General features: G+C 42.2%; 2 protein-coding genes across 4 annotated transcripts in view; one reads left to right on the plus strand and one right to left on the minus strand.

Annotated features, from left to right (window-relative positions):
- Positions 1–4426: 4426 nt before the first annotated feature.
- ATG12 (autophagy related 12) lies at positions 4427–8559 on the minus strand. The gene is made up of 4 exons (XM_040580942.1): positions 8297–8559; positions 7995–8131; positions 5932–5994; positions 4427–5563 (listed from the first exon to the last, which is right to left on the minus strand). The coding sequence occupies exons 1-4, from the start codon at positions 8463–8465 to the stop codon at positions 5504–5506; spliced, it is 429 nt and encodes a 142-aa protein (XP_040436876.1). The 5' UTR covers positions 8466–8559; the 3' UTR covers positions 4427–5503.
- A 9-nt stretch (positions 8560–8568) lies between these two features.
- AP3S1 (adaptor related protein complex 3 subunit sigma 1) overlaps positions 8569–12419 on the plus strand; it is a 34295-nt gene continuing 30444 nt past the window's right edge. For 2 of the 3 annotated variants that reach the window (XM_040580939.1, XM_040580941.1), the window contains exons 1-2: positions 8569–8837; positions 12254–12345. In XM_040580939.1, the coding sequence (XP_040436873.1) occupies positions 8769–8837; positions 12254–12345 (161 nt within the window). In that variant the 5' untranslated portion in view covers positions 8569–8768. Of the gene's footprint in view, positions 8838–9221; positions 9371–12253; positions 12346–12419 lie in introns of those variants that run through there. The other variant, XM_040580940.1, reaches the window with a different exon arrangement.

Raw genomic sequence — 12419 nt, forward strand, 5'->3', positions numbered from 1 at the left:
TTGGAAGAAATCGGTTCCATCCGCTTTTGGTGGAAGGTTACTAAACAATGCAAGTGTTATAAGTAAAATATTGGCATGTCTCTCTGAGAAAAACACATTAAAGTAAGTTTCCATTTCTTTCAGTTTGTGGTATTTATATAAGAAAGCAAAAATGCTGGCTAGTCTTCTCTGCACGGACAGTATTTACTGTGTAGTTTTCTGTTTGGAACCCTTCTCTTCTTTGAGGTTTACTGTTTCAGAACTGAAGAACTCATGTTTTTTTAGTTCCCAAGATTGCTCAGGTTATTATGGTACCAAACTGGGGTTGAGGGAAAGACATTTTTGTCTGCTTTAATATCATATACTGATTTTTGCAATTGGACAATGTAACTCAAACGTCTTCTTTCTCTTTATGCTTAAGCCCTCCATGCAATTATTTTTTAACATTATATTCACTCAGTCCAGTTGGTATGTATTTTTCTCTCTTTCTCAGTAATTGTCATGTGGAATTGTTTCATGAGAAGATAGAGAGCAACGACACTGAGACTCCTATACTTTTCCCTAAATCTTACTAATTAAAGTTCATAATCTACTTCTAACAAGAAAAGGTAAGAGTGAATCAAGACATAAAAGAAGTACTTCCTCACCATCTAGAATCTGCATCTGTAAAAAAACCCTGCAGAATCTAGCTGCTTGCAGGCATTTAGAGCAAGCATATACGTGATGATTACATGGAGAGAAAGCTAGAGAACCATTTAGAAAAAGTTCTGAGATTGCTCCTGAAGTTCAACGAGGGACAATGTTTTTTTTTACCCAATTTTTCTCAATGTACATACAAGGGATCAAATCTCACCTGAAACTGGAGCGGTGTATCTACTAACAAATATCCCAAGGACTGCCCCTGGCAAGAGGCCAGCTTGCAAAGAACAGTTTGCACCCACATTATCTACCTTTTAACCTCCAGAACAGGCTGGTCACATCCAGAGTGCCCACCAGAAATGGTACCTTGCCAACTCCTCAATTGTGCACAGGCCAAAATCTGGGCCAGAAACTGCTGCACCAACCAACTGTACAGATGACTGAATTACAGTGCCTGAGAAAATTTCCTGGTACTACTGAGTCTAGTGACAGATGTAGTGTGACCGGCTTAATATTAAGCTTTTAACATACTTATTTTGGTCTCTCTTTAGTCAATAATGTGATTCTATCAACCTTTCTTAACCATCTATTATAGGATGAAACAACTTCTAAATGACTTTGTGTCTCTCTAGACATTTTGGCATCAAGTCAAAAGTTTTGACTAAAAGACAGTGAGATGCACCTGTGTCATAGCATTATGGGTACTGAAGCAAGTGCAAAGCAGGGGCAAGAAAAATATGTAGAATTTTATCATGTTTAGGAATATATTGGATATACTTGGGAGTATATTAAGTATGATGCTGCTGAAGTGCGGTCTGCAAATAAGAGTAAACACCTTTAACATGCCTGCTTGTCAAATGCTTTTCTTCTCTTGATGATCCAATACAAAACAAGGCTGAAAACACTTTCTGTTTTTTAAATGCATGTGGAATTCTATACATGCTTGCGATAGATTCAATCATCATGACAAGCCCAGAGTTAAACATATTTCCCCCCCCCCCTTTTTTGGCCCTTCTCCAAGAACGAAGATGTAGTATGATAATGCCTTAAGCAACCTTTGTACAACATCCCTGAAGAGAAATTAAGACTTCAGGATAGTCAATAGCATAAGTCAAAATCTTGTGCAACTAAACGCAGAATTTTATCTGCAAGATGAGCATGAAGAACAGCACTGGATAAACAGAAGCTGCTTTATAGCTGAGAAGGAGTTTGCAGAATGGATGTGTGAATTTCCACCAGCTCACCCTGAATTTACTGTAGATAGTACACTCCAGATTATGTTGTGGGGGTAATTAACACAGACACATGGTCTGTTAATACCTTAGCAGTAGTTCTTCAAGACTTAAAAGTAAAGACAACATTTGCTCAATACGCACATAAGTTACATGACTATGTATTTTATCCTTTCACTCTCAAGTTAATGTTAGTTTCACTTAGTTCCTTCATGTTTTCCATATGCTTTTAAGACTAGTTCAAGCTACAAATTAAAAAATTATAATTAATGCGAGTCTCTGAACTATTATCTGAATAATAATTAATATAAATAATGCTTTCCAGCTTAGAGGGTTTGAGCTTCATGATTGTTACCTTGGAAACAGGGTAACTTAATTTTGCATAGCACTATTTTTTAGTATCAGGACGTTGTGAAGTACCAAGTCTTTCAAAAAACCAGTACAATAATTTTCCTTTCCAATACTTATCTTTATTTCTAAGTCTTTAAAATTTGGTTTATTTACTGAATTTTTCCAGTTTGCCTAGTCTGTTAATTCAGTTACATAAAAGCAAGTGAATTAAATTATATTACAAATATTGGTAGCTCAGTACTGTAGCATCTTTGGGTGGAACACAACGCTCCAAGCAAATCTGCACTTTTTTTTGTTTTGTTCTGGTCTTTTACAGCTCTCATGGACTTGCCCAAAAGGTCAGCACTCACTTTCATATCCTTTTTCCTCCCACTGTAGCACCTGAAGTCACTTAAACTATACAGCCAATACTTTTTCTCAAGGTACTGAACAGGGAACATATTTCACGTTCTACTTCAGCTTCTGATATTTCCAATTTACTCAAATTATTCTTTGTAAAAGATAAGTGCATATATTTTAAAGTATTCCAGGATCATTATGATTTTAGATGCTATAACTGTCACTTTTTAAAATATGAGTTTCAACGTCTTTTGCAACCTTTGTCTTTTGGAAATTCTACAAGCAACTACAAGCTCCTAATCATTTATTTGTTCACCCAGTATATTATCTACTTGACATGTTTGCAGTCTAGCCTGTTATTTACAAATACGCGCAAGGCAAAGTTTCTGCCACTTAAAACAGTCATACCCTGACTCCTGGCAGAGAGAGTCCATGGTTGTTAAGGAGTTAAGAGATAAACAAGCATTGACTACTCCCTGATGTGAGAAGGTAGAAAACTACAGGTAAAGGTGGCAAAAAGGAGGACTCTGCAAAGAAGGCACAGAAGCTACACTGGCGATTTAGTAGAACTGGAACCGGCAGTCATTACAAGGAAAGGAACAAATAAAGGCAGCCACTTACAGCATTCGGGAAAGGGAAAGCAAGAGCTAGATCAGGTGAGTCATCACTATATATACACTAGGGGCTGAGGAATAATTGGGGCTGGAGAGAAGAGTTAAGAGCAGAAAAATCCTGGAGCAAACAGAAATAAACAAGTATTGTTCAAGGAACAAGCTGAATCTTAAATAAATGAATAATTAAGATCTGCATGAGTAAGTTACCCAAGTTCAAAAAAAGATCAATAATAGAAATTCAGACCATTACTGGGGGCTTTACGTTATTGGACTATTACCTCTGAAGGGATCAAGCAAACATTTTTTTTGTTCAACTTGATAAAAATTACCTATAGATTCAACATGAAAGACAACCTTCTACCATTAGCTGGCAAGATACAATGACCTACAGTTCTCCTTCACCTCAAGATCCTAGTGGGGTTTTATTTGTTGTATTTTTTTTTAAAGAACAATATAACCCCCCCAAAAAAAACACCAAAACACCCACACACACGCAAACCAACCTTCTTGCATCACTTCTGAAGAGCACATTTGCAGTGTATCAGTAGTTTCATTTGTTGAGATCAAATGAGGTAAAAGGCACCAACAGAACATTCTTTAAAGAGAGACAGACTGGTAGCTTATCTTAGGTAAACACACTGCCACGCAGGAGAACAAACTACTTATGTTTGTGAGGCGGACAAGTGGACATATTACGAAAAAGATTAAAAAAAAACATCCAGGAAAAACATGACAAACGCCTTTGTCCTCGTGTGCCCCCTAGCGGCTGTGCCAGGTTACGCGGGCCCCACGGTAACCGGGCCGGCGACCTCCTCGAGCAGGCAGGATCGGAGCGCTTACCTCTGCAACAGTTCCCTTCAGCAGATAATGGTTCATGGGATCAAGGCTCTGAGCAGGCAAAAGTACGGCTTATTTGACGAGTTTAAGTTTACAGCCAATTCTGACTTCTTACCTTAAACCAATGAATCCAGGTTTTCCAGTTAAGAAGTGACAAAATGTATCAAGCTGTTCAGGTAGGGAGCATTCAGTGCATGTGCCTGTTACTGTGCCATACAGGCAGGCTGCATGCAAACTGCAGCAACAACAGCAAATTAAGCTGAGTATTAGTTCTCCAGAAATCCTCTAAGGGTGGACACAAGTTGCAGAGACCACACAAGAGCTACTCGCACATGGAAGAGCAACCAACTGCTCAAGACTATCACACAAGCATGCTTCTAGAATTACATCAGGGACCAAAACTGTCATCCAGCATAAGAACATTCTGCAAGCAAATGACTAATGTTTGATTTAGTCAGCTTAAACAAACATAAAAGATTGTACAGCAGGCATTTAAAATAAACTCACAAAAAACCACCCCCCCCACCCAAGCCCTCCAACAAAAGCAAAGGTCAGCACCATAGTCCAGATACCAAGTCCTCTCCAGGATGAGAAAAGAAAAATTCTCATTATGTTACTTATGATTTAGCAAAAGGATATAAATGCATTCTATTTTGTTGATGGAACATGCAGCTGGTGAACCTGGAAAATAACAAGGGCCAAAAGGAGAACAGATACCAGTAGCTTTTTAGCACCTCATGTCCACTTCTTCATTAGCTGAAGATGCAATGAGTAGTTGCATCATTCAACTAATGATGCTAGTTGTTACAAGAAACACTTTGTCAGCTGCTAGCTCAACCTTCAACGAATCACTACACAGCTTGGGCGGGAGGAAAGTATTTCTGAGGCCTACCATTATGGTGAACCGTTTAAATGAGGTACTTAAACTACTGACACGATGAAGGCACAGGGTGGTATATAATCTAATTACTTCAATACCTACATATTAACTATGAGGAAAAAAAATGAAAATACTGCCTTGCAATGACATGAGATGGTGCATATTCAAGATGAAGACTTCACAAATAATAGAATGCACATAACAGATGTACAGCATGTCAGAAGTTAAATGAATCCCAGGCTACATGTACAATAAATGTCCCCTTTAAAAGGTAACTGTTATCTTCAGTACAGCATACAGAGTGACAGGACCGTCCAGTCAGTCCTCCAGACAACTATGAAAGAGTTTCCCTTCAGATACAGCAACTGAGAACTCAGCAGCAAGACAGCTGGCTCACTCTGTAGATGGCAGATGAAGATTTTTTCTGCATCTCAGATGTACATCAGAAAAAAGCTACATGATCAGATAGCATAGGTAACTCTTCTTTTTATGGTATTCATCTGCGTAATTTTTATAAATGTACATAAGCAGAAATACAAAATTCCTTCTTTCTGTGTGTTTACAGATTGAGTTTAAGTTATTCCCTTCTCCATTTTTGAAGACAACATCTAAACAACTGTACGGCTTGTCATTCATCCCCATGCCTGAGTTTTGCAGTAATGTAGTACAAGCTTGCCATCACTTCCAAAACACTGCAAGAAAAAAAGAAGCCAAAAAAAGAGCCATTAGATTATTCATCAGCTTGCATATACATGAAGCAAAACAAACAAGCCCCCCACCAGGTAATTGTCATGGAATACTGTAAGTGATAACAAAGCTCTTAATCATAATGGGAGACATGACAACATGCTGCCTGTGAAGGAATGCATTTCCAGAGACTGCATGCAGTCATGTCCCTTCAGATCATACTCATACAGATCTGTGAATATCAACTACATTACATTCAATGCAAGATATTACCAGCATAGCTAGGGGCAGTAACAGATTTCAAGTGTTTTCAGAAGTGTACTAACAAATTCTGCTAAGCACATTTGGAAAGGATATGTAAAATGAAAGTCACCTCATAGAGGGTCCCAACTTCTTGGTCTGGAGATGGAGCAAAAGACTGGTTTACATAGATGAACTGCAAGAAAAGAAAACAGAAGGACATCTCCCATAAATCTTGTAGACTGCAAAGAACAAACATTCTGCAGGCTCAGGTGAGTAAATCTGTCCTCTGTTCACCATTTACTTTATAATCTTTACGGTCCACACAAAAATACCACAGATTAGTATTTTCACTTCAGTGTGGAGGGACAACATGACTTCCAGGAGACACCTCAGACTGGCTAACCAGACCAAGCCAAAGCAAGCATGCCGACTTCCTTCTCCTGCAAGTTCACCCACTAGTCTTCCATACAGAAGCACGAAGTGAACTCACTGGTTCAGTTCTTGCTCTTATTTTTAGTACTCAAACCATTCCCACTACTCCAAATTTGCTCAATTAGAACAGAAGTCATAGAAATCAGAATTATTTTGTTCTTTTTAAAGTCAGCCTTCTCACCTCCTCCTCCAATTGTGTATATATATATACAGTACTTAGTCCATAATGTTAAAGAGGGCCTTCGGATCTGCAGTACGAGATGGCAATTATAGCAGTGTATCGTGCTATTTCCAAAGAAGAGTTAAAAAATTCTTGGGGCTTTGTTCCTGAACACTAACCCCAGCCGACAACTGTAAGTACTATGCAGCTGCCCACTGAACCCTCCCCTACCCCCGAAAGATGGGGAGGAGAACTGGAAAAAATGTAAAACTTAAGGGTTGAGATAAGAACAGTTTAATAATTGAAACAGAATAAAAACAATACTAAGAACAATTGTAATGAAAAGGAGAAAGAAGAAAAGAGGAATGAAATCCAAAGGGAAGGAGAGGAAAGAAACCCTAAGTGATGCACAATACAATTGCTCACCACCCGCTGACTGACTCCCAGCCAGTCCCCCAGCAGTGATCCGCAAGCACTGGCCAACCCCGCCTAGTTTATATACTGAGCATGATGTCCTATGGCATGGAATATTCCTTTGGCTAGGTCTGGTCAGCTGTCCTGACTGCGTCCCCTTCCAGCCCTCTCACTGGCAGGGCCTGAGGAACCGAAAAGTCCTTGACTTACTATAGACATTACCCAGCAACAACTAAAACCATCAGTATGTTATCAACATTATTCTCACACCACATCCAAAATACAGCACTGCACCAGCTACTAATAAAATTAACTCTAAACCAGGACACTGAAGTATAGCCTATAGCTTCACCACGCTGGAAGATTCCAAGCTCCTGGTTTTCGGTGGGTTTTTTTTAAGACAATGAGATGGCAGTTAATGAATTAAATTGTTGAGAACACCCACAAATAGTAAATAACTGAACTATTATTGTTCTTTGATGTGTTAAGCTTTTGGAAAAAGAAACACTTCATGATTTCCAATGGATGTTAATAGCTCACTGCTAATCGCAAAATCAGTACAATCATATTTCTGAATCTGTTTCAGCTCTTCCAGTGTTATCCGAAGGCCACTCGGGCTTCACAGGGAGAAACACATAACCAATACTAGTAACACACTACCAAACTGTGCACATTTCCAAGCTACTAATTTTAAAAGAGAAATCAGTCCTATTAACAGTAATTAAAATTGTTTGAGAAGTTCTAAAGGAAACAGACACCAATATTCTGAAAGCCAACCCCAAACACTTTAGACTTTTCCCCCAAATACTCCTCCTGTGTACTTGACTTCTAGCTACACTGTGCGTATGAACCTTCCACTGAAATGCATTGCCGCACAACACGCGCACAGCTCCGCAGGCCCACATCAGGGAAGAAGAAATGGAGACGGTGCAAGAAGCCCACTGGAGCGCATCCAAACCCTACGGTACAGCTCATCTCAACCTCACACCGTGAAGTTTACTTTGAACAGTTTTACTGCAGCCCCTACCGCAGGCTTCCTGCCCAAAGCCACACGGTGTGGGTTCCAGCGGCGCCCCTGCGGGGTGTGCCCGCCCAGACCCCGGCGGTGCGGAGCCCCCTGCCGCGGCTGGCTCCTGGCCTCCCCGCGACGTGCAGTGAGCGCCGGGCGGCCAGGCGCCTGCCCCTACCAGCTGCTCGGAGGTCATCAGCTTGAGGAACTTCTTGATGAAGTCAACGAGGCCCTGGATGGTGCGGGTCCGCTCCACGGCCCACTTCTTGGTCTTCATGATAGGCGTGTCGCCCACGGCCTTCAGCAGGATGTCAACTGCGGGGGAGGGGCGTGCGTTAAAGCCACGGGCCGTGGAACCGCCCGCCGCCTCCTCATTGGCCGGAACCAGCTGCTCCCACCATCGATTGGCCAGAGCACCCGCCCGTCACCGCACAAGCCCGCCCGCCCGCCCGCTTCGACGGTAACCTGGCACCCCATTACTTTTCTTCTTCGTGTCGCCGGCGGGCTCCTCGGTGACCGGCGAGCCGGCCGGAGGCGGGGCCGGGTTAGCAGCCGCCGCTGCGGATCCGCCTTCCGGGGTCTCCTCCCCGCGCTCGCTTCGGCCCTCGCTCTGAGGCGAGGCAAGCGACTTCTTCTCCGCTTCCGCCATGCTGCTCCGCGGGCGGCGGAACTGACGCCACACGCGCCCGCTCCTAGAGGTGCTTTGTCCCTTGCGGGCCGCCGCCTTCCGGTCAGTTGACAGGGAAGGGTGTGCGGCCAGAGCAGTTGCACCGCTAACGGCTGAGGCTCGCCGGCGCCGTGTTGCGCGCGACCCGCTGCCGCCGCCCGGAGAGCGGCGGGGAAGGGCGGGAAGGAGAAGCAGGCGCGGGAGGGGCGCGGGCGCAGCGCAGCGCAGTGAGCACGGCGGCCGCCGCCGCCCCCCGCTGCCGCCGCCCCCCACCGCCGCCCCACCATGATCAAAGCCATCCTCATCTTCAACAACCACGGCAAGCCGCGGCTGTCCAAGTTCTACCAGCGCTATGTACGGGCGGGCGGGGGCCGCGCGGGGCTGGCTGCCGGGGCGGAGGGCGGGGGGGGGGGGGGGCGGCCGGCCGCCCTCCTGAGGTGACGGACGCTTCCGCTGTACGGCCCGCGGGTTTCCTTAGGAGCGGCCGTGCCGGGGGGCGGCCGCGGGGGTGGTACGCGGGGCCCCGCCGGCCCGATCCGGCCCCGGCGCCCGCGGCAGGCCCGGCCGCCCGCGGCTCTGCGCTTAGGGCAGCGGCGTGGGCCCAGGGCGCGGGGAGATGGGAGGTGCTGAGACCTTGGGAGAACCGTCCGTAAGGAAAATGGGATTTCCAGGAAGGCTGTTTCCCCAGCCAGTGTTATTTTCATTGGAAATTGCCTTTTAGCAGTACAGAAGGCGAAGGAAGGGCAGCGGCAAACTCGACTCTGAGCTTGTTTGTGCAAGCGCTACTCCAAACTCCGCCACGATTTTTAGCCTGGCTTTCGGCGTCTCTGATGCTGTGCTGCGTGTCTCCATGCTGTGGCAGAGGTGCTGAAGTTGGGGAAGAAGAGGTTGAATGAGCAGATCCTTTTCTTTGGAAACTTTCAGAGTACTGTCAAAACACAGTTGACATGAAAAATTTAATTAAATGGAAAAGTGTATTCTTTTGCATAGGAGAAGACAAGTGGCAGAGCAGCTCTGAAAGTGCAGCACATGCACTTGATCTGAATGAAAAGAAAGTGTGGCCACAGGGAATTAAGAACCAATGTGGAAACAATTGATTTAGTTCAAGGATAGGAGATTTTAAAGTAATGTTTTGATCGTGCGCTGTATTTCCTAGCAAAGAGGCTAAGCTCTGCTTGGGCTTACTGTGGGCATTTAACAAGAAAACTAGTGATGCTTTCTGGAATTACATAAACAAAATACTCTTTATTTCAGTAGTGCTATTACTTACTTGGATTTGTCATCACTTACTTGCAATTCTGACTGTTACCGAAGTCGTATTTAACTTTGTTGTTGGAAGGGATGTATTGTAATTCTCCCTCTCAGAGCAGAAGTGATAACTGTGACACTCCAGTTTGCACTGTCAGGCTTTTAATCAAGAGTGTAACTGATATGGGTCACTCCTACAGGTGACTGAATTTGATCCCTTCTCCTTAGAAAGGCAGTATTTGAAAATTCTAACGTGTTTGTGAATGCATTTTCTTCTCAGTTTTGGGCTATCATGCAGATGTCTTTTGTTTACTATTTCTAATTTAAAAATTGAAATGGAATCTTCTCTCCTGTACATATTGATAAGTATTCCCCTTGTGGGAATCCCCACTTGTTCTTGGTAACTTCTATTGCAGAGCCACAGTAACTTACTAAAGAAGTTTCCATTTTGTTTTCTTTTTTTTTCCTGTCATTGTGGAGGTAACAATTAAGTAGGTAAATGAAAGACTTTGGAAATGTATACAAAACTTGCATTAATGTGAAATGATTAACTTCCATTTTGATTTTCCATTCAAATGTAATTAAATTCTTGTGTCTTCCCTTACTGTTGTGTAATCGAAGTCCTGGGAGGGAGAAGAAGCAGGGGAAGGAGAGGAGTGAATGGCAGGAGAAAGCCAGATTTTTCCTGTCAACTCGATTCTGCTCTGCTACTTTCATAACTGGAATAGAACAAATCCTCAGTGCTTAAAGTAGGGTAGTGTGTCTGTATAAACAAAACACCTTGGAATTTAGAAAACATGAATAGCAAAAGAAACTAGGGAATTGCGTGATTAGGTGATTTCCCTAAAGCTTTGTGGTGCACAGAAACAGGTGCAATTGTCTTGGATATCTTTGCGTGTGTGACTTCAGTAAGACAGGTTTATTTATAGATTTTGTGAGACTTGTACGTACTTGAGTATCAATTGAACCAGTACTGAAGGTGAATCTCAGGGTTTTTTTCTCAGGTAGAAGCATCTCCTGCTTTCTACAGAGATGAATTTTGCCATGTCTTTGAAAGAGATAACTTGTTTGCTTCATGATACCAAAACTTATAAAATGTGTGTAACTTTTTTCCCTGATATATATGAGAATGAAAAGAGTTTCTGCTGCATAAAATGAAGTTAATAATATTTTACAATCATATTTGCAAATTGTAATTTGCAAAATAAATTCTTCATGGCAATTCAATAGGAAGACAGATGTGCCATGGTTTCCTGTTTCAGAATGGAAGCCTGTGGCTGTAATTTCCAAGTCAAAAATAAGTTTCTGAACAGCTTGGTGAATAAGGACAGATTCTGAAAACAGAAGTTGTTTAAAACAGTCAATATCTTGGTTTCTTAAGGGAAGAAGACACATTGTCTTTTTCCTGCCACGCTAGAGAACATGGGGGAAGTAACTGAGAAAACTGCAATGGAGTAAAGCAGGCATAGTTTAAAGAACGCACACACTATAGAAGTAGAGGAGCCTGCACTTTCTTGTTCTGTGTTTTATGGAGCAATTTAATTCTGCTGGAGCTTTTTGCTGATGTCTTTTTAGATTCTAGAGCTTGTTTGCAAAATAACACATGAATTTAAGGTGGTGAATGCAGACCACACCATTGCCAGGCTTTGTATGCTTAGCAGTCGTGCAGGGTACTGCACTGTTCTAGCTGAAATAATTTTTATGATACATGCACCAGTTTTGCTTAGAAGATTTTGTTCATATAATGGTTTTAAATGCTGACTTACATGCTTGGGCAGGGATGGGGGCTATCTGTGCTCGATAACTTTAGGGTTCTGTAAAACAAATGCAGGATTTCAGGAACTGTCTATATTTTTTTTTTACTATGGAAATACAGACTTGTTAAAAATGAGTCCACTTTTACAGAAGTGTAGCAAAAGCAAGTTTGCAGGAATGATGGGAGTCACAATAGGGACTGCCGAAGAGTCAAGCAAATTCAGACTTGGAAGTGATGTTTCTGGTCTGCTAGCCAAGGAGTTAATGGCTTAGGAGAGCCTGTTGCTCATGATGTCATTGTGTTGTAAGCTATTTCTGAAAGAGTTATGTATTGTGGGATTTTTAGCTTCCCCATGACCTTCAAGGTTTTGAAACTGTTATCCCCCTTGTTCATGGGTGAAAGTAGTTTCAAAGCAAGTTCATAGTTGTTCAGGCTATGATGGAGATACAAAAAATTCAGAGTGCTTGGGAAGACTTCCTTGAAGAAACTATTTTTAGATTCTTCAGGGCTTTTCAGAAGTTTATTAAAAACACTTTTTCACCATTGTGTCTCCATAATGTATTCTTCTGCAGTTAATGTTGTAAAAATTTCTTTTTTGTTGAAATGACAAAACCGATATGCAGCTTGTTAATTGGCAGAGTTGAGGCTTCAGAAGTAGATAGTTTGAGAGTGCTGATACAGCTAATGAAATAGAACATAAAGTGTGTGTTGTTTATTATTTTTTAATCCCTTTTAGCTTGATAACTAAATATGTTTTCTTTCATAGAGTGAAGATACGCAGCAACAAATTATCAGAGAAACTTTCCATTTAGTATCGAAACGTGATGAAAACGTCTGTAATTTCCTGGAAGGAGGGTTGTAAGTATCAAGTTTGAAATAAATGACCAATACTTATTGACTAGCAAATATTACTGCTGATTATAATATAACTT

Source organism: Falco naumanni, chromosome Z (assembly GCF_017639655.2).
Source record: "Falco naumanni isolate bFalNau1 chromosome Z, bFalNau1.pat, whole genome shotgun sequence".
In the NCBI taxonomy this organism is placed as follows: domain Eukaryota; kingdom Metazoa; phylum Chordata; class Aves; order Falconiformes; family Falconidae; genus Falco; species Falco naumanni.